This window comes from Peromyscus maniculatus, chromosome 11, assembly GCF_049852395.1.
Source record: "Peromyscus maniculatus bairdii isolate BWxNUB_F1_BW_parent chromosome 11, HU_Pman_BW_mat_3.1, whole genome shotgun sequence".
Lineage (NCBI taxonomy): Eukaryota > Metazoa > Chordata > Mammalia > Rodentia > Cricetidae > Peromyscus > Peromyscus maniculatus.
Window position 1 is genome coordinate 64,795,645 of NC_134862.1, and position 22,131 is coordinate 64,817,775.

Consider the following 22,131-nt stretch of genomic DNA (forward strand, 5'->3'; position numbering starts at 1 on the left):
CATCCTGAGGACCCAGGACGTCTTCCCAAGGAGTATTAGAGGCTGAACACTCTCACGCCGAAACTCTGCAGCAGCCCCTTCTTCAGGATCCAGCCCACACTTTTGAGGCTGTTCTTCGGCCCATTTTCTGCCCATTTGCTCTCTCGGGTCTTTGCTCCCTTACCTCATTAATTTATTGGTGATCTCTCTGATTTTCCTATAAGATCACCCCACACTGCACCTCTATACCCTATACCCCACCAACCTTCACCTATCATGGGAAGGAGGTGATTGCCCACTTCTGAAGCAACTGTCATTCTGTTTACGTTCAAGTTCCCAGGTGAATCGAATGGAACTCTACAATATGGCATCTTTCAGGACAGAGCGCCCCACAAATATTAGCAACAGGAGTTACTGCCCCCACCTTTATCTCCCTCAGGAGTAGCATCCCACAGCTGTCCTCTGGAAAGCACATAGTTTCAGGAAAGGTGATTTGTAGGTAACTATTATTTGAATGAAGTGTCTATGATAATTGCTTCTTGTAGTAACTTTCAAAATACACCCACGACGGGCAGTGGTGGAGCACACCTTTAATCCCAGCACTCGGGAGGCAGAAGCAGGCGGATCTCTGTGAGTTCGAGGCCAGCCTGGTCTACAGAGTGAGTTCGAGGCAAGCCTGGTCTACAGAGTGAGATCCAGGACAGGCTCCAAAGCTACACAGAGAAACCCTGTCTCGGAAAAAACCAAGCAAACAAACAAACAAACCCAATATACACTCACAAATTCTTTGAAATTGCCTCTCCCCAACCCTAACACACCCAGAACATTGATTCCATTTGTTTCAGGGACCTTGGTGACAAGAAACGTTGCTTGGGCAACAAGCTGGACAACGAAAGGAATTCTTCCAGAGAGAAACCGAATTAGCCACACTGTGTCCCCGCTTGGAAGGTGGCAGCTTCCTTTAGCCTGGTAATCCACCATGAAGGCCAGTTTCACACTTGAGCTCGGAAACAGGTCCGCAGGGAATAATTGCTCCTGGGGTTGAAAATCAGAACTTGACAGGGTAATTTGTCCATTTTACCGCAAGCCTTCCTGGGCTGGGGCCAACTGGGACTGAAACTGGTCTCTGAGTTTCGGAGCATGCTGGATCTGGTCACCCCTGGTTGTGGGGAAGGTTTGGCTCACTGGAAGTCCTAGCTGCTGGCCGTGGTGTGTCATTTCTCTGTCCCAGGTGGAGGCAGGGAGCACTTCCTGCTGGGCCTGCACAAGAGCCTGCTCCTGGGGTTTGTCCAGCGTGACAGCGGCAGTCGGGTTAAGCATTGCAGGTGTTTACTCCCAGATATGGTTTTCTATCATTTTTGTATAGACACAAATTACTCATTAAAAGCTAAGAAGCCCATGAACATTGCCCTTATGACCTGTGCATCCTATTTGTTTTAAATATATTTTTATTATTTTTTGAGAATTTCATACAATGTATTTTGATCATATTCATTTCCTACCCCACCCCCATTTCCCATTTTTTTTAAAAATAAAACACAATGAAAGAAAACTGACGGCTGGGCGGTGGTGGCACACGCCTTTAATCCCATCACTCGGGAGGCAGAGGCAGGCGGATCTCTCTGTGAGTTAGAGGCCAGCCTGGGCTACAGAGAGAGTTGCAGGAAAGGTGCAAAGCTACACAGAGAAACCCTGTCTCCAAAAACCAAAAAAAGAAGAAAAGAAAAGAAAGAAGGAAGGAAGGAAGGAAGGAAGGAAGGAAAGAAAGAAAGAAAGAAAGAAAGAAAGAAAGAAAGAAAGAAAGAAAGAAAGAGAAAGAAGGAAGAAAGGAAGGAAGGAAGGAAGGAAGGAAGGAAGGAAGGAAGGAAGGAAGGAAGGAAGGAAGAAAAGAAAACTGACTCTCCCTCCCACGGAAACCACCAACTACCTATACTTCTCAGTTAGGGGTGGGAGGTTCATGAGCCCCTCCCATTTTGTGCTGGAATTTGACAGCCTTGGTCTTGTACAGGTTGTGTGCAGACACCCACAGCTGCTGGGAGTTCATGAGGGCAGAGGTCCTGTCATGTCCAGAGGACACTGTTCTAGCTCTGGTCCTCCTCTACCTTTGGCCCTTATGGTCCTTGGGCAATTGGACCAGTTGTGAGTGCCACCATCCACTGCACAAAGGAACTTCTCTGATGAGGCCTAAGAACTACACTAATCTATGGGTAGAGAGATGGATACGTTTATAGGGCAGTTTGCTACTATGTCCATTTAGCAAAATAATAGCAGTATGTTGTGGAATATTATTTTAACTAGGTAAAGATGGGTTACATTGGTTGATGCTGAGGACTATTACTTTAACTGTGTAAAGGTGTGTTGCATTTGTTTCTGCTGCCTTTGTTAATGATGTAAAGATGTGTTACATTTGTTTATGCTGCATGGGTTTAATCTTGTAAAGATGTGTTGCTCATTCACCTTGCCTGCCTAAGGCACCTGCTTGGTCTAATAAAAAGCTGAACGGCCAATAGCGAGGCAGGAGGGGGCTATGCAGAGCTGGAGGACAGAGAAAATAAGTAGGAGGAGACATTTAGGCTGGAGAGAAGGAGGAGAGGATGAGGATATGCCCACTTGGGGTCAGAAGCCAGGCAGCCACCAGCCAGCCACGGAGAAGCAGTAAAAGTAAGATATACAGAAGGAAAGAAAGGTAAAATGCCCCGAGGCAAAATGTAGACAAACAGGTTAAGTTATAAGAGCCAGCAAGAAACGAGCATAAGATAAGGCTGAGCATTCATAACTAATAGTAAGTCTCCGTGTCATGTTTTGAGAGCTGGTTGGTGACCCAAAAGAAAGCCTGCTACAGTAATAGGTTCACACCTGGGGCCTGTGAGTTCCCAACCAGGGGTTCTTGGCCATATTTGCAGTCCCAGACATGGCTTTCCTGTGTCTCCTCTTTTAGAAATGCTTTCCTGCTCGCCCCCAAAAGGAACTGGGTGGGGTGGTGCACACGCGCAGTGCCAGCACTTGAGAGGTGAAGACAAGAAGATCAGTGACCCATCAGGAGTCCAAGGTCATCCCCTGCTACACCGCAAATTCAAGGCCAGCCTGGGCTACCTGTGTAAGACCCTGCCTCAAAAGCACACGGAAAAGAAATGCTTTCCTGCCGCCCAGTACAATCGGAATCCCCTTATTTCCTGTAGTTAGCTTTTAGGAAAATCTGTCATGTTTGTGTTTGGTAAAAAGCTCAGACCCAGTTTCACTTAGTGACCAGTTTCTGTGTCTCTGAGGACTGGCTTGATGGATGACGGCACCTTTTTATATACGGTGTTGCCCTGCCTTCACGGGCTTTCCTTTTTTTTTTTTTTTTTTTTAATTTTTTTTAAAGATTTATTTATTTATTATGTATACAATGTTCTGTCTGTACATATCCCTGCAGGCCAGGAGAGGGCACCAGATCTCATTACAGATGGTTGTGAGCCACCATGTGGTTGCTGGGAATTGAACTCAGGGACCTTTGGAAGAACAACCAGTGTTCTTAACCTCTGGGCCATCTCTCCAGCCCCATGGGCTTTCCTTTGATCTATTTATTATGTTTTATTAGCTCACTTATTTGTTTTGCATGCTGAAGCTACTAACCACAACAGTTTTGTACGATGCCTTAATTTCTCATAAAATCCTGTTTCCCCCCAAACTGACTTAGCAGTCCATTGACTTTAAAACATATTTAAAATATTTCATGGCTGCAGGTATGTTGTCCACCATGTTCTTTCAGTGCCCAAGGAGGCAGAAGAGGGCATCAGGTGTCCCGGAACAGGAGTTACAGATGGTTGTGAGCTGCCATGTGGTTGCTGGGAATCAAACTCAGGTCCTCTGCAAGAGCAGGCAGTGCTCTTAACCACTGAGCCATCTCACCCACCCCAGTCCATTAATTTTTTTAATGCCTCATGTAAATTTCAGAATTTCAGGTTGATTTCAACAAAAATCCATGTACACATTTGATTATTGCATGATATTATATTTTAGATTAATTACAGTTTTCAAGTTTTACAATCTTTTTCTGTTGGAGGGAGAGGGTGCTTGGGTTTGAACCCAGGGCTTTGTGTGTGCTAATCACAGACTTTACCCCCTGAGCTAAGACCACCCCCCCAGTCCCTGCCTTTACAATCTCCAGCTCTCCATCCACAACCACATAATACCGGTCTGGTGACATCTCTGTGTCCTCTGTAAGAATGTCTTCTTTTTCCATAGCCTTTATCACCACGTGGGATCCTTGCTCATTGTTTCTTTACCTGTTAATTGGCTTTCTCTTCCTATCTCTTTGCCACAGAGACAATCAGAGACCCCTCTGCTACCCTCCTTACATCTCCTGTGCCTGGGTGTTAGCTGAGCCTGCTTTACTGACTAGAAAAAAAACCCTGAAGTTCAGAAAAATGGAACTCCCTATGCTCCACAGGTTAGTCAGCCACAGGGCCATGATGAGGAAGAGGAGGGAAGTGAGGTAAAGTGTACTGGGCCAGGTGGTGGGGGACACGACACAGCCCTTAGCATTTATCCCTGTCTGCAAACAGGAGACTCTGAACGACTAAGCAGGGACCAGGGGACAGGGAAGAGATTTCGGGGCTTGTTGTAGATTATTTTAAGCTGTGTTACTTTTCTTTATGCTGCATTTGTTTAACTCTGTGAAGCTGTGTTACTGTGCCTGTCTAAAACACCTGACGGTCTAATAAAGAACTGAACGGTCAATAGCAAGGCAGGAGAAAGGGTAGGCGGGGCTGGCAGGCAGAGAGACGATATAGAGGGAGAAATCTGGGAGAAAGCAGAAGAAAGAAGGAGCCAGAGAAGGAGCAGGACTCCAGGGGCCAGCCACCCAGCTACACAGCAAGCCACAGAGTAAGAGTAAGATTTACAGAAGTAAGAGAATGGGAAAAGCCCAGAGGCAAAAGTAGACCGGGTAAGTTAAGTCAAGCTAAGGCCAGGCATTCATAAGTAATAATAAGCCTCAGTGTGTGGGTTTATTTGGGAGCTGGTTGGCAGGCCCCCTAAAAAGAGCAAACTCAACAACAAGGGGTCCCCAGCACACCCTAGAAAGTGGAGTCAGAGGCAGAGGAGCAACAGGAAATGACAGGGGACTCACCTGCACCAACACTGTCTCCATCAGAATGCAAAGTGGGCTTTGTGGTCCCAGACAGGGAACTGAACTTCAGCAGGACTGGGGGAGTCAGAGACTTGCCCCAGGAAAAGGTGAGCACCAGCTGAGGACAGAGGTGGAGCTCAGAAATGAGGCTATGGGGAAAGAAGATTTGAGGGAACAGCAGGGCTGCTGTTGTTGACAACCCTGGACACAGTGATGCCAAAGGGTCTTCACTGCATAGTCTTGTTCTGTCACGATGTTGCATCTTTCCTTGTAGTGCACAGAATGGGTGAATCCCGCCCTTAGTGGTGTTATTTGCTCTGGGGATAGGGAACTGCAGGTGTCCTTTGGAGGGTTCGATGTGCTACCCACTTAAAACAACTCATGGCATTACACTTTTTATTTGTTTTGTTTTCTTCAAAGCTTTCTCTGTGTAACAGCCCTTGGCTGTCTGGAACTCACTCGGTAGACCAGGCTGGCCTGGAACTCACAGAGATCCACCTGCCTCTGCCTCCTGAGTGCTGGGTTAAGAGGGCATTGTACTTTTTAAGACTAAGGACACAGAGAAGTATCAAGGACTTTGGAAACAAAATGTGCTTTTGCTTCTGAGGAATGGCACTGTTTTCTTTTCTGAGAAAGGCCCTCTATGAAATCCCCCAAACAGCAGCTCCTCATTGCTAATGTTCCTCACCATAATAACCATGATAACCGAGTCGCCGGGATACCATGTCATTTCTGATTCCTGGTGCTTCCTTTAGCTGGCTCACACTGGTTTGGCTATCTGGTTGTCTTTTATTGTTGTCCCAAGCACTGTGCAGGACCCCAGAGGGCTCGACAACTAAACAGTATGTTTGGGGAGGTGTGCATCCTACAGTGTGTCCCATGCACTCAGGACATAGTTTTGGAATACCTGACTTGCAGAGGCCCTGTGGTAAGCTTTCCATGCTGTGGGATAGGTACCCTTGTTGGGGGTGCTGGGGGCTCTGGAAACTCGGGGGAGGGCACTGGCTTGGGTTTGGCAAGCTAGGAAATCCTTCCCAACGGGAGCTATGTCTCATCTGAGCTTGACACAGGGTCACAAGGGAAATGTCCGTGGGGCAAGAAGGTAGAGTTGCGTGGCGTCGGTAGGGCCCTTCTTAGACGTAGAAGGGCCCTGTCTAAAGTACACTTCCACACAGAGAATCCTGCCTTCGATACTTTCTGAAATGTGGCTCTGTAGTTAGAGACCTAAGGGCATGGGAGAAGTTCCCTTTTCTGTTTCGGGAACACGTGAGGGCCAGGGACAGCTTGTGGGAGTCAGGTCCCTCCTCCCATCACTCGGGTCTCAGAGTCAAACTCGGGTTTTAGTCAGGAGTTCGGATTATTTCCTCAGCATGGATTTTTCAGCAGTAGCATTACTGGCCCTGAGGAAATAGACATTTTGAAGGCTGCTCACATTGGCATATTATTTTTCAGACAGCTCACATGGTTGCTCCTCAGCATCAAGTTACATTGCTAGAGGATGTATAAAAATCATGTCCCATTAACTTTTTACTTCCTTGGTGTTTTTGTTTTATAATGAGATGAGGTTTCATGTGGCACAGGCTGGCCTCATACTGCTGCATAGCTAAGGATGAACCCCTGATTTTCCTGCTTCCTCCACCTCTCAGGTGTTGGATTACAGGCATGTACCACCATCCCTAGTTCATATCTTTGATTAATAAAATAGGCTGTTGTTCATGTAATTCTACTGAGTGGCATCTCCTCATCCTCCCCCCCCCTTTTTATTTTTTTCTGACAGAGTCACATACACACCAGGCTAGACTCAAACACACTATGTTGCCTGGACATCGATTCTCCTGCCCCAGCCCCTAGTCTCGGTCCCAGAAGTTGGGATTACAGATGTATGCCACAGTGCCTTGGCTTGGGGAAACCCTTGGAACAGAAAAAAAAAAAAAATCCCATAATAACTAAGACAAGTACTGAGTGATCAGCCTGAGTGTATCTACCTCAGTGTGACTCCTGGTACTAGAGGAAGGTGCCAAGGAGCAAGCACTGGCTAACCGATTCTACTTTCAAGGCATTGCTGGTGGTGATGAGGCCCTGCAAGGAACAAGGGAGGTAAGGGCTTAAAGGGATCCAAGATGGCCACTTGGGTGTTGCAAGGCTATTGATGATGTTCAGCGAATGTCCTAATAGCCTGTCTATACATTTATTATTATTTTTAGACAAGATCTCATATATCCCGGGTTGGCCTAGAACTTGGCATGCATTGACCTTGAACTTGTGATCCTCCTGCCTCCACCTTCTGAGTGCTGGAATTGTGTGTGTCACCTGTCCAGTTTATGTAAGGCTCCACGCATGCTCAGCAAGCGCTCTACCAATGAGCTACACCCCCAGCCAACAGTTCACGTTCTCAGTCCATTAAAAGTGCTTTTTTCCAGGTGTGGTGACAGATGTTTGTAATTCTAGGTCTCAGTAGTTTAAGACAGGGGACACAATTTGAGGCCAGCCTGGGCTACATCAGAAGATCCATGCCCCCCCATGTCTTAGTTAGGTTTATTATTGCTGTGATGAAACCACCATGACCAAAAACAACTTGGGGAGAAAAGGGTTTATTCAGCTCACACTTCCACATCACTGTTCACCATTAAGGAAGTCAGGACAGGAACTCAAGGCAGGAACCTGGAGGTGGGAGCAGATGCAGAGGCCATGGAGGGGTGCTGCTGACTGGCTTGCTCAGCATGACTTGCTCAGCCTGCTTTCTTATAGAACCCAGGACCATCATCCCCAGGTTAGCACCACCCACAATGGGCTGGGCTCTCCCTCATCAATCACTAATTAAGAAAGTTCCCTAGAGGCTTGCCTACAGCCCAGTTTTATGGAGGCCTTTTCTTAATTGAGGTTCCCTCCTCTAAGATTACTCCGGCTTGTGTCAATTGACTTAAAAATAGCCAGCCTACACTTCAAGGAGAAAGGGTTTTCAACTGTAGGTATAATACTTTTTTCAAATAAAAAGTGATCATATAGAAAAGGAAACCAACACCCATAATCCCACACTGACCTTTAACCACTAGGATTGGCATATGGGTGTATATATTCCATGTTCTCACGCAGGGAATCAAAATCCATAAATATATATACATATATATTTGTCCTTTAAAAAACAAAATCATTCTAAGTGGGCGCTGGTGGCGCACGCCTTTAATCCCAGCACTCGGGAGGCAGAGGCAGGCAGATCGCTGTGAGTTTGAGGCCAGCCTGGGCTACCAAGTGAGTCCCAGGAAAGGCGCAAAGCTACACAAGAGAAACCCTGTCTCGAAAAACCAAACCAAACCAAACCAAAACAAACAAACAAAACCAAAATCATTCTATAAACTTGAAATTTTCAATCAACAATGTAATATAAAAGTGCTTTCAGGTGCTAGGCAGTGGTTGCACGCGCCTTTAATCCCAGCACTTGGGAGGCAGAGGCAGGTAGATCTCTATGAGTTCAAGGCCAGCCTGGTCTATAAAGTGAGTTCCAGGACAGCCTAGGCTGTTAAACAGAGAAATCCTGTCTCAAAAAACAAAACAAAACCAAAAATAAGTTTTTGGTTAAAATAGTCAAATGTTTTTAGTATTGTGTTGCATTCCATTGGAATAACAGGTCAGCTTTAATCAATTTCCCATTTTGGGCTTCATTTTAATCTTATTTTGATATTATAAATATGTATCATATAGAAAATCTTAGTAAATATCCCCAATTTGTTTCTTAGGTTGAATTCTCGAAATAGAATCATTGGATCAAAGGTTATGTATATTAAGACTTCTAAAATGTTTTACCAGCTGTACCACATTGTGAATTACTGTATGTTTCCCAAAGGTTTGGTTTGTCCCGGGCAGTGAGTGAGACAACCCAGAGACAGCCTGTGTTCCTTGAGGATGGCCCCACAGCACCTCCATCTCCAATGGTTTTCCAGAACTTTGTCGCATCCTTTGAGTGGCCGTGATCTTTGACCCTTGACCCTTTGCAGGGCGTGGTTTTTGCATCCAGGGTCAGTTACCGGAGCTGCCTCAGCCAGCAGAGCAGCAACAGTAGGGCTGTGTTTACCCTCTAGGCCAAGCCCTGCTTTAAGTCAACTCTAATGTGGCTTCATTTAGAACCACACTTCACCCTCAAGCGTGTGTGTATTCCTCCAGGCTTCTTCTAGACCAACATTAACAGATATAACTTAACAGATACAGATATAAACAACAAGTTTGGATGTTTATCAAGACCTGTTCTTAGACATTTCCAGGTGAATACAGCTTCCACTAGAGCACACAAAGGAGAAAGAAGACATGGAGATCGAGCCTCACTTCAGGAAGAAGCACAGGGACATCTGCTCTTTCACTAGCCTCTGGAAGAGTAAGATGGATGGCTGTGGCTGTGTGGTTGGCAGCTGGGCCCCCACCTACATGATGGGGCACTAGTAGATGTGAAATGTGCATAACGCACAGCCTGCCTCATGGCCACTACCAGCCCTTCTACAACATGCTGGTGGGGGGTTCTTGTAGATACACAGCCCAAGAAAACTTAGACCAAGATACAATGTAGAGCCTCAAGGAATCTTAGACGTGCGATGCCATTTCTGAGAGTTCATAGGCACACACTCCATCCTAGATCAGACCTGGAGAATTAGTATCTGAGGACCTGGAGTATATGTTTAGGATGGTATAGAATCTTTACAGAGCAAAGAATATAGCCAAAAAGCATCTTCCAGGGGACATTGCGCTGCTTTGGTGGCTGCTGCTGCCTCTCAAGGGAATGGGACTTTGGAAGGATGCGTTGTATGTCCTTCTGGACTTGGCACCAGGACAGACCCTTCGCCAGCAGCCACGTGCTTAGGTCACATGCATTCTTGAGGTGTACACAGTCTGCTCCCTACTACTGTAGTGAATACACTTGTGAGGTACTTTGTCCAGTGACACAGCTTGTCTCCTTGCCTGTGACATTGGTTGGTGACATTGTCTTCATGAGATCTCACAGCTGACCCTTCCCATGCCTACCGCTGTCTGCATTTGCCTCAGTGAGTTTCACATCTGGGATACATGGGGTTCCGCATCGGCAGTAGTTTCTTTGTGGTTTCTTTCTGGAATGTCAATACTCCTGAGTGAGGGTTGCTGACCCTGAGTTCAGTTGCCTGGCAGTGTGGAGAGATGGACAGGCTAATGCAAGGTAAAATCTGTAACGAGTCTTTCTCTGTCCCGCCAGCCAGCTCCCAAATAATGACATGGAGACTTACTACTAATTATGAAAGCTCGGCATTAGCTTAGGGTTGTTCCACAAGCTCTTACAACTTTTCTTTCTTTCTTTTTTTTTCCTTTTATTTTATTTTATAATACCATTTAGTTCTACATATCAGCCATGGATTCCCTTGTTCTCCCCCCTCCTGCACCCCTCCCCTTTCCCCCAGCCCACCCCCCATTCCCACCTCCTCCAGGGCAAAGCCTCCCCAAGGACTGCGATCAACCTGGTAGACTCAGTCCGGGCAGGTCCAGTGCCCTCCTCCCAGACTGAGCCGAGCGTCCCTGTATAAGCCCCAGGTTTCAAACAGCCAACTCATGCAATGTAGCTCTTACAACTTAAATTAACCCATTTATATTAATTTACATTCTGTCATGTACTGCCCATCCTGCTTCTTCCATATCTCCTAACGTCTAGCTTCATCTACTCTCTCTCTCTCTGTCTCCCTCTCCTTCCCTCTCCCTCTCCCTCTCCCTCTCCCTCTCCCCCTCTCCCTCCCCCTCCCCCTCTCCCTCTCCCTCTCCCTCTCCCTCTCCCTCTCCCTCCCCCTCCCCCTCTCCCTCCCCCACTCCGGAAATCCTGCCTATACCTCCTGCCTAACTTTTGACCATTCAGCTTTTTTTTTGGTTTTTTCGAGACAGGGTTTCTCTGTGTAGCTTTGTGCCTTTCCTGGAACTCGCTTTGGAGACCAGGCTGGCCTTGAACTCATGGAGATCCACCTGCCTCTGCCTCCCGAGTGCTGGGATTAAAGGCGTGCGCCACCACCCGCCTGGCCCATTCAGCTTTTTATTACACTAATCACAGCAAATACATCTTCACATAGTGTACAAATATCCCACAACAAAAATCATTAGAATTTATTAATTTTTTTGCTAACACATGAAAAACAAATTTAAATTGGCAAAGTAGCATAATATTCCTCCCTGTATTCCGCTTGAATTTATGCACATTCCTACCAGTCATGAGCTTTTTAAAACAGTTCATTTCTGCACACACACACACACACACGCACACGCACACGCACACGCACACGCGCACGCACGCACGCACGCACGCACACGCACACACCACAGCATGCGTATGGAGGTCAGGTGACGATTTTTGTGAGTTGGCTCTTACCTTCCATCTTGTTGAGGCGGCAGTCTTTCTGACACCGAACAGTGTACTCCTGGCTAGCTGGCTGGCTTCTGGCACATCCTCCATTCTCTGTTTCCTATCTTGTTATGGGAATGCTGAAGGGATGACAGGTACATGCCACTGCGTCTTTTTTAAAAACTGTTGTAGGCATGGAACTAAGGTCACCAGACTTGCATGGCTTCCATGGCAAGCACTTCTACCTGCTGAGCTGATACCCAGCCTGAGCTTTCACATTTTTTCAGCCTGTTTTATCACATAGATTCTCTGAGTAAATGACTGACAAACACCTTTATGAGTGAATTGTCCCTTGTCATCATTTATTCCTTTCTTTAAAGTGACTTTAAAAAAAAAAAAAAAAAAAAAAAACCCTGTTCCAGTGTTATGAGTAGGTCTTAAGTCAGTCAAGGGTTCTTTTTTTTTTTTTTTTTTTTAAGCAAGCTCTACAGATGATGTTGAAATATTCTGGTGTCCAAAGACTGAAAAAAAGAAACAGGTTTTGGTTTTTTTAATCAAGGAAATAATGAACTCTAATTAAAATATTTTTGGGGCTAGAGAGATGGCTCAGTGGTTAAGAGCACTGACTGCTCTTCCGGAGGTCCTGAGTTCAGTTCCCAGCAACCACATGGTGGCTCAACCATCTGTAATGAGATCTGATGCTCTCTTCTGGCTTGCAAGGACACATGCAGGCAGAACACTGTATATATAATAAATAAATCTTTTTTAAAAATATTGTTGAAAGACAGAAAAAGAGGGAAAGAAGAAAAAGAGAATTTCATATTCTGTAGTCTTCAACTTTTGGGGAAAGAGGTACATATGCTTTGGGCTTTAGGACACCAGTCTGAGGGCTCCTGGATGAATTCTGATCTCAGATCTCCTTGGTTCTAACACCCCCTGGCTCCTCTGGATGCTTTGGTAACTGAGGGTGAAGGGAGGATATTGTGGTTTAATCTTTTTGTATACTGTAAAGATGTCTCTGCCTAAGGAGCCTTCTGGTTGGTTTAATAAAGAGCTGAATGGCCAATAGCTAGGCAGGAGAGAATAGGCGGGACTTCCGGGAAGAAAAACTGGGAGGAAAATCTGAAGCCCGTGGGATTTGCCAGTGAGACATGGAGTCAGATTTACAGAGGAGAGGTAAAGCCATGTGGTGGCACATAGATTAATAGAAACAGGTTAATTTAAGTTATAAGAGCTAGTTGGGAACAAGCTAAGCTAAGGTCAATAATAATAAGCTTCTGTGTCATAATTTTGGGGGCTGGTGGTCCAAAGAAAGTTCGACAAGAAAGTCCAACTACAGATGGAGCCTATAGTAGCTCAGATATTCCCAAGACTCCCTGCACTGGTCACCTCTGGTTCTCAGGTGAGCTATCCTGCAATCACCCTGTAGAACTGACTTCTGACTCTGGTGCTGGGCCTGTCGCTTCTGCTGGGCCTTTAAAAGACAGTGGCTCTAGTGAATGAAGCATTAGGAAATCTGCTGATGTGTGCAGCAGTCTCAGACTTTCAACAACTACTCCTTTATTACCCTTGCCAACCCTACAATGACCAAGGAGGCCACTTAGTGACAAAGGGATGCAATTAGGCAGTCTCTAGGAAGAGATGGGGAGGTGGCCAGCGGGCTCTTCCAGAAGAACTAGCTGTTGTCCGGTGTCTTTTCCTCCTAGTCAATGGCAGAGTCAGGTTTGGGCTTGAATTTGCAAACGTAACCATGCATGGTATGGACCTGAGGACAGGGGTTTTACACTATTCATTTAAAGGTAAAAATTATTGACTACAGAGTTCACACTCATGCGATGCATCACTGAAGCACCACGGAGCACGCGGAGCACCATTGCTGTTTCCTGCTTTAAATCAAAGATCTTTTAGAGTCACCTCAAAGGCAGGAAAGATGGTTTTCCTTCCACTTGAGAGATGGCTCAGCGAGAGAAGGTGTGGTATCAAAGCCTGACCCACGTGGTGGAGGTAAAGATGTCAGAGTGTCTTCCTCAATCATTCTCCACCTTATTTTCATTTTTATTTTGAGACAGCCTCTCACTGAACCTTGAGCTTACAAGTTCAGCTAGACTAGCTGAGCAATGAGCTCAGAGGACCCATCCTCCTCCGTTTCTCCAGCACTGTGATTGCAGATGGTGCCGGGCCTGGCTTTCTCCATGGGTTCTGAAGATCAGAACTCAGGTCCTCATAATTGCACAGCACTTTCTGGCTGAGCCCTCTCCGCAGTCCCAGTATGTACAATTTTTCTTAGATGGTTTCTCTGTGTAGTTTTGGTGCCTGTCCTGGATCTCACTCTGTAGACCAGACTGGCCTCAAACTCAGAGATCCGCCTGGCTCTGCCTTCCAAGTGCTGAGATTAAAGGCGTGAGCCACCACCGCCTGGCATTGTACAATGTTTTTAATGGTTTTGGGGTTTGTAGTTATTGTTTTGGCTTTCAAAAAAAGAGTTTGTTTGTTTGTTTTTAAATCGCATTTTTTTAAAAGATTTCTTGATTACATATAAGTGTTCTGCCTCCAGAAGAGGGCACCAGAAGTGAGCCATCATGTGGTTGCTGGGAATTGAACTCAGGACCTCTGGAAGAGCAGCCAGTGCTTTTAACCACTGAGCCATCTCTCCAGCCCTAGTTTTGTTTTTAGTTATATCTATTCCTGTATCTATGTGGGGGTATGGGCATGTGAGTACAGATGCCTGAGCTGGAGTTACAGGTGGTTGTGAGCCAGTTTGTGGGTTCTGGGAACTGAACTCTAGCCTTCTTCAAGAGTGGTACAAGCTCTTAACACTGAGCCTCCTCTGCAGCCTCTTTGGCTTTCTTTTCTTTTTGTTTTGTTTTTCGAGACAGGGTGTCTTCATGTAGCTTTGTGCCTTTCCTGGAACTCGCTTTGGAGACCAGGCTGGCCTTGAACTCACAGAGATCCACCTGGCTCTGCCTCCCAAGTGCTGGGATTAAAGGCGTGCGCCACCACCGCCTGGCCCTGTTTGGCTTTCTGAGCCAGGGATTTAGTCTGATCTTGACTGTTACCTTCCAACCTCTGGCCTCTTGTATGCTACAATTACATCTGGCTTTGTTTTTATTTATCAGTTAAGCATAATTTAAAAATCTAAAACAGTGAAATCTACAATTGTATTTTCTTTTTCCTTTCTCTCTCTTTTTTTTAACATTAGATTAAGATGTATTTTAACCTGGGCAGTCATGGTGTACACCTTTAATCCCAGCACTCAGGAGGCAGAGGCAGACAGATCTCTGTTTTTTGAGTTTGGTGTTTGGTATGAAAGCAGTATCTTAGCTGAATTTTCCAAGTCATGGTCTTAGCATCATTGACTGAACAATCCTTCCCTCCTCGAGGCAGAACTCTGTGGCCATGAGAAACTTGGAGATAGCTGGGAACTTGATGAAGATATTGTAAGCAGATTCAAGCTGGATTAGTGTTCAGTCTCTCCCAAGCCTGAGGTATGCTTCTGTGGTGGATGAAGGCTCCTTGACAGACTCCAGTAAGGGGCTAATCATCCCACAGCAGTGACATGGTGGACTAGGAAGGCTAGCAGGCAGCACCCAAGGCCAGCTCTTCTCCAGAAGAGCCTGGCAGCCCTAGGGAAAAGTCCATTGCTCTCTGCCGAGGTGAGCAACAAAGCACCCGGATGTCACAGGCTGGAGGTGAGTTTCTCCGGATGAGCTTCACAGACGTTTGAGTCTTGCTCAAACTCCCTCCTAAGCCCTGAGGTCTGCCAGTGCCTTGTGGTTTTCGAAGCCCTTCTGTCTGTGACCCATGACTGGTACTTCATGGTTTAGGACAAGGGCCAGTGAAGGTGTCCCAAAAGACTGGGTACCCTCCCTGCAACCGTCAGCCAGCCCACTTACCAGAGTGTTCTTCCAGAGAGGCCGAGCAAAGTGGAAATCTTACCTTCTACTTCTGCAGCAGCCTTCCATCAGAGGCATTTGGCAGTGTGATGGGAGGTATGAACCAGGGTCAGGATGCCTGTGGAGATCCTGCCTGGTGTTGATATGAGAGTTCCCCTTTCCCAGCTGCCCTGCAGTTCCATCAGCCAGGACATCTTTAGGAGGATGCTGGGGCCAGGCTGTGAAGTGCCCCCCACAGTCTCGTGTATGTGTGTATTTGGTTCCCAGCTGATGGTGCTGGAGTGTAAGGCCTGGCTGACAGACATGGGTCACTAAGGCTTTCCTTTAAGGGTTCAACCCCTTCCCATCCTTCAGCTCTGACACATCCTCAGTTCTCCCACCTGGATGGACTGAAGCTGAATCAAACATTTCCCCTCTTGTTTCCGTCATATTGTTGAGAAAGGCAGCCAGTACAGAGGGCCAAAGGACGGGGACAGCCCCTCACATCTGCCTGCCTTGGGCTGGTGGTGAATAAACCACTAGAGGCCCAGGAAGAGCTTGGGGAGGGCCTGCAAGCAAAGCCCAAGGCCTCGTATTTGTGATGAGGAGGCAGCGCCTAGAAGTAGATGATCTACCGAAGGTCATACCCAGCTACCTAGTGAGCCTTCGACACCTTCTGACAAGGGTCTCTTTCCTACTGTTCACTCTATGGGCCTGAGACAGGGCACATCTACCTCTGTGTACCAAACCCTTTCCTGGAGGGTGTCCCCACACTGCCAACATCACATGACACACCTCAGAAATGATCACGTGGTCTTCTGGGGCTTGGAGAAACCTGCTGAGTTTCCCTCCTGCGGAGCACGATGATCACTAGACCCTGCCGCCACCTGGGTCTATATTATCAAGGACAGAGGCGGTCCTCTTTTGTGCCCTGATCCAGCCTAACCCAGCACAGGAAATCCTGACATAATGATAATATTAATACAGGTTTTTTTTTTTGGTCTTTTGTTTTACAGCAACAATTTTTCTTTGTTGGACTGGGTTATGTGCTTTCTCTTCTGACTGTACATTTTCATATTTTCTTATTTATTTGTATGTGCATTGGTGTTTGGCCTGTGTGTATGTCTGTGTGAGAGAGTCAGATCCACTGGAACTTGAGTTAGACAGTTGGGATCTGCTATGTGGGTGCTAGGAATTGAACTCAGGTTCTTTGGAAGAACAGCCAATGCTTTTAATCACTGAGCAATCTCTCCAGCCCCACATTTTCATATTTTCTTTGTTGGTATTTCATCCTTCAAAGCCCAGCTTGGCTGTCACTTTAAGGAAACCCTGAACTCCTAGCACATGATGTGCCGGACAGGTGGGTTCCTCTGTCCCATCCAGCAAAAGGAGTCTTTGCTCTGCAGGGCTCCCCTTAGCAGCCTCTTCTGCCAGAGAGCATCCCAGACAAACAGTCTAGAAAAGCCCCAGTCCCAGGATGGCTGCATGAACAGGGCAGGGGACCAGCTGGAGGGCAGGCTGCCGTATCCAAGCCATGGACATGAGCCCTGGGGAAATCAAGGTAAAAGGCGCGCGGGGGGGGGGGGGGCAGTAGGCCCACCCTCCCTATCAATCAGAAGGCCCGGGATAGGGCCAAGGGGCTATGGAAGGAAACCCATACCACCAAGGATCTCAAACAGGGACCTGCCTCTACTCTCAGTCCTGTGGCTGGACATCGTGGAGCAGCCCGAAATAGTACTTCCAGCAGAGCCCAATCCTAGATAGCCAGATTTGATTTGGGGAAGTATGCTTATTGGGGGGGGGGGGGGCTAGGGTTTGTTGACAGATATCTCTCCTTGACGTGAGCAGCCAGGCGATTGAGTTTATTTGGTAAGGGACCCCCATGGTCTTGGACTGGTAGGGCACTTCTCGGACACTGGCCCCTGGAGCCTCTTCCGAAGCCCTCCTTGGGGATGTGCTGGCCAGTCAGCCTCTCCCACCCTCCAGCAGGGTCCAGCAGGGAAGGCCTAGGAGGGTGTGGGGTGGGGCTCAGACACAGAGAGGGAAGCCACCCTGGGAGCCAGGCTGCTAAAGAGGTCAAGTGCCCTGCCAGCTGCCCCGCCCCCGCCCCAGCTGCCCCAGCACAGGAGGCGTCCTTGGTACTCCACCTGCTGCACCCAGTGCTGAGGCCATCTGAGCTGAGTGAAGATGTCAGAGAAAACCCCAAATCGGATTGAGGCTTCTGCTCCCCCCTAATGAGGTTCATTATCAGCTGCTCTGATCCCTGTAAAACCCAGAAGGCTGGATTAGGGACAAAGTCTAATCCAGGCTGACTCCTCCTGGCTGAGCAGCCAACCCAGGCTGGCTGGACAAACAAACCCGTCAGTCCTGGAGGAAGAGCTGAAGGTGGCAGCTGCGGACAGGCTCCTCTGGCACCCAGGCAGGTCTCAGGGAGGGCAGAAAGCAGGAGGTGGCAGAGCATCCCCAAGGCCTGGCTCCGTGGGGAGTGAGGTGAGAGGCTGCTCCTGGACCGCTCTGCTGCTGGATCTCAGGAGAGGCCGGACGCTATGCATTCGGTAGAGACCTGGACAGTAGGTCTCCAAGGAACCAGTCAAACACACTATGTGTGACTTAACAAAAATAATTTTATTCGCCCCTCCCAAGCAGCAGTGGGAGAGTGGGAACGAAGCATGTGTCCCGGCCTCTTTCCACCCCTGCCTGCCCGCAGTGGAACCCGAAGAGGAAACCCTCCTTCACTGCTCTCTACCCAGCACCCTCCACGTCCAACAGTCAGCATTGATTTTAGAGAACAAAATAAAAGACGAGAGCCCCAGCTCAGAGAGGAGGAGTCTGCCCTCTCACAGCTAGCACAGGACTACCTGGACCCCAGCGTCACCCACCCCTTTACTCCCGCCACCAAGTAAGCACCACACCCCACAGCCCAGCCACTGTCACCCACCCAGCCTGCCAAACCCCACCGACCTCAAACTACACCCTTGCAGCAGAAACTCTAGTTTGAACCTGGGAGACCAGGATCATCTCCTGAGGCTTCCAGACCCACTCCTGTAGCCAAAGCCCACTCGGGTCTGAGATGCCGAAGCTGGGTAGGGCAGGAGTGATGCTTTTTCTTCACGTTGAGAGGGAGGGAAGGAGACAGAACCTCAGAATGCACCGAGGAGGTCCACTCCAGCCCACCCAGCCCAGGATACTCTCTTCTGGATGGAAACTCTGGACTTGTCTGCCTCAATTTAAGGCCAAGACCAAGCAGGAGACATTGAGACTTCAGCGGGAATGGGGAGGACTTCACATAAGCTGAAAAACAGGAATTTGGTGCTGAAGCCGGGGCCCGAGCCTCCCGGAACCCCCCGACCCCTGCCTTTGGCTGCCCCTGCCCCGTGCTGGTCAGATGACACTGGGACCCTGTTTGTCTTGTCTATGGAATCCTTCACGGCAGACTCCAGGGGTTCACTGCAACAGCTAGCTTTCCTGGACTTGCTACTCTAAGGGAGAAAAGGGAAGAAGGGGTAGAGGGGAAGCCAGGGGGTCAGGGGACCAAAAAAGCTCTATGGATGGCAGCTCCATTTCCTGTCCTCTTCCTGGACAGTTCAGGCTACGGGGTGACTAGCATGGCCCTTCAGGGTCCTCATCCTGGCCCGGAAGTACATGGCTAGTAAGCCCATGAAGGACACAGAGTAGAGCCCCACACAGAGGCTAAGGTCCAGGTGGGAAAACCCCCCTCCCAGAACCTGTAGCCACAGGCCTTGGCCCGGTACAGCTCGGGCCTCTGGCTCCCCTTCAGGCATGCTGGCTAGCTGCTTGGGGCTGCGGCCTCCACGCCTTAGCTCTAAAGGGCCTTGGAGGTGGTTCACCCCAGGCAGCAATAAGACCTCAGTGTGTCTCTTGCTCAAGTGACGCTGGCCCTGGGCATGCTCCTGTGTGTCCCTCTGGAGCTCTTCCATGTGCTCAGGAGGGCCCTGCCCTGCTGGAGCTCCACTCATTCTGAGGCCTGTGTATAGCTCCCGGGGGCCACTTGCTTCAGGCGTCTCAGCTGGAACATCTAGGGCAGTAGCTCCAGGGGACTTTGTAGAAGCAGCCTGCTCATGGCCCAGCACTGAATTTCTGGTCTCCAGTTCTAATGCATCCATTACCAGCTCTGCGGTGGTTTCCGGCTTCTGGGGACCCCTCTGGGTTGTTAGTCCAGCTGCAGGAGATTCCATGATGATGTTTCCTGGGGAGAAGTGAGCCTTGAGAAAGTTGAAGGTGGCATCGACGTCCCACACAGGCTGCTGTCCGCTGAGTTCATTGTGGCAGGCAAAACACAGGTCACGGGGTGGCCACTGCACTTTGGGGAAGAGGGGGTCCTCACTCGGAGCACCTGGGGAGAGAAGCACACATACAGTGTTTGGTTGTATCTGGTCTGCCTAGGAGCTCAGGTTTCCTGTGTTCAGAACACCAGCTTTTTTCATCCACAAAAAGGCTCCCCAAGCCTTTAAAAGGATGGAAGATAAAATACAGCTACAAAACAAAAAACTAGCATGTGGCCAGGCCTGGTGGAGCCGGTCTGTAATCCCACCTACTGGGGGATGAGGGAGGAGGACGACGATCAGGGCCGGTCAGGGCTGGTCTGGCCTCTGCCTCAAAAAAGGGGCAGCAGAGACCTTGGGGACATAGCTCAGTGAGCTAGGCCCTAGGTCCAATCGCCAGCACCACCCCAAACAACCCCTGGCCCCATCTGCACAGTCCTGGCCCACAGTGTGGTACAGCCACTGCAGCATTTGGTGGCAGAGCTGAGGCAAGGGTAGGGCAGAGGCGGGCGGGCCTGCCAGCAGCGAAGGTAGGCATGTGTCGTCTTTTTCAAGTCACCAGGAGGCTCCTGGAGAGGGAACCGGTGGGTGCGGCACCACCTGCTCCATCTCTCCCGCCCTGGGAGGGTGCCTTGCTCTTCAGACATGTGGTATCCAGTCTCCAGAAGTCTTCCCTCCCAGGCTCTTGTGCGGACCCACTGTGCTCCCAGGTGCAGGGGGAGCACACTGTAAATAAGGGCAACTAGCAAGGCAGGCTCCCTGTCTGTCTCTCCAGCCCACACTGATGAGAATGGAAAACCCCTGCTCCTCCTCCCTGTTAGTCTGAGTGAGAGGCTAAGAGCCAGGAAGCAGAGCAAGGGGAGGCGGGAGGGATTCTAGCAGGCCACAGAGGGGTCCTGGTTCAGCAGGGGAAGGCGCGCTGGCACTGAACATCGGGGTGTCACAGTGTCCCCATACGTTCCCTCTAGACACGGAGCTGACGGTACTGGACCGGCGGCTATGCGGAAGACGCATAGGCTGTCGCTGAAGAGACGGTGAGAATGCCCCCCAAATGCCATCTCCAGCGTGGAAGTGGCCCTTCCTTACCCGAGAGGCGAGCGTTAACCCTGTTGTGGCTAGTCCAGAGCCAGAGAACCGCACTCCTGGGATTTGTCACCCGGTGCATAGAGGCAGCAGCCATCTGCTCAAAATGGTTAGCGCAGTCTCGACAGCCAAAGAAGAACCGAACGTAGTTCCGCATGGCTTGGAGGACCTCCTGGCCGTCAGCTGTAGGAAAAGGAGATACCACAGAAAGGCCCTTGGCCTTGCCAGCCTCTGCTGTCTCCATCAGGGTTCCCTACAGGCTGCTCTGTCCTCAGCTCTGCTGTGGTCACCCCGCTCAAGGGCCTCCCATTCCAGCCTGGGTAAACAGAGGCCTAAGGTTCCCTTGCCTACTTCTCCGCCTGCAGGGGTCACTCTGGAGGTGGTCTGTTCCCTCCAAAGCTCCTAAGCTTCAGTTCTTCCCCTCAGGTCCCCATCATTACATTCTTCAGAGGGACATTCGGGCTTCATGTGACAGGACTGGAGAGTGGGAAGGAACAGAGCACTCACTCTAGCTCCCACGATCCTCCTCTGCCTACCCGCTTCAGGTTTCCCACTCAACTTGCTCTCCAGTGGGCCTTGCCTCTCGGGGGCATTCTTAGAGGTCCATCCTGAGCTGGTCTGAATATCTTGTAATTTCTCTTCACGTCCCCTCAGTATTCTCACTCTGACCCCTACCCCGTAGGCTGGCACAGCGAGGGTCTCTGTCTGTCCACGCTCACACTTTTTCTTTACTTGAAACCAGCCTCTCCTGAAGGTGGACTCACCCCAACACTTTCGCACCTTTTTTCTCCTCCATACTCCATAGACCTCACGGTTTGCTTCCGGTTGCTTCCAAATGTTCCCACCTCCAACCCTTTCGAAGGCAGCCTCCTACCTCCACCCACCAGGACCTCACAGAGAGAGCGCGTGCACGCACGCACACACACACACACGCACCCACACAGCTTCAAAACACCATCGCCTGTACCACTGTGCCCTCTACCTCCTCTGCCTTCCAAGCTCCATTTCTTCTGCACCCACCCCAGGTATAACTGCCCCCCCCCCTCCAGCTGACCTCGCCACTCTGCCCCCCCCTTCTCAACGGCTCCACAGTTGTATTCCTGCAAACATTTCCTTCCTTCCTTTCTTTCCGCCTCATCAGTTGCCCCCAATCCAGGATCCCTCCACCTGGCTCCCCGCGGAGGACAGAATAACCGGACCGCCTGAGTTCGGCACAGCGAGGTGAGCAGGCCCTGGACTCACCTGGCTCTTGTGGGTAGTTTTCACTATACCGACTTGCCTGCACGGTCAGGAAGTGGAAGAGGACCCACAGGGAGCAGGGAAAGCCCCGGAAATGGGGCTCACTGCCCTGGCAGCCAACCCAGTTCACCTTCTCATCAAGAACCGAGTCCTAAGGAGTACACGTGAACGTGAGGGCACAGCAGAGAAGAAGGGTCGGGAGGAGGCGACAAGAGAAGCTCCCAG

At 49.3% G+C, this 22,131-nt stretch overlaps 1 protein-coding gene across 2 annotated transcripts in view; it reads right to left on the minus strand.

The window, feature by feature from the left end:
* Nucleotides 1–17,905: 17,905 nt before the first annotated feature.
* Qsox1 (quiescin sulfhydryl oxidase 1) overlaps nt 17,906–22,131 on the minus strand; it is a 37,502-nt gene continuing 33,276 nt past the window's right edge. The window contains exons 10-13 of one of the 2 annotated variants that reach the window (XM_076547659.1): nt 21,910–22,057; nt 20,671–20,850; nt 19,429–19,655; nt 17,906–18,592 (exon numbers count right to left, since the gene is read on the minus strand). In XM_076547659.1, the coding sequence (XP_076403774.1) occupies nt 18,584–18,592; nt 19,429–19,655; nt 20,671–20,850; nt 21,910–22,057 (564 nt within the window). In that variant the 3' untranslated portion in view covers nt 17,906–18,583. Of the gene's footprint in view, nt 18,593–18,759; nt 19,656–20,670; nt 20,851–21,909; nt 22,058–22,131 lie in introns of those variants that run through there. The other variant, XM_042257924.2, reaches the window with a different exon arrangement.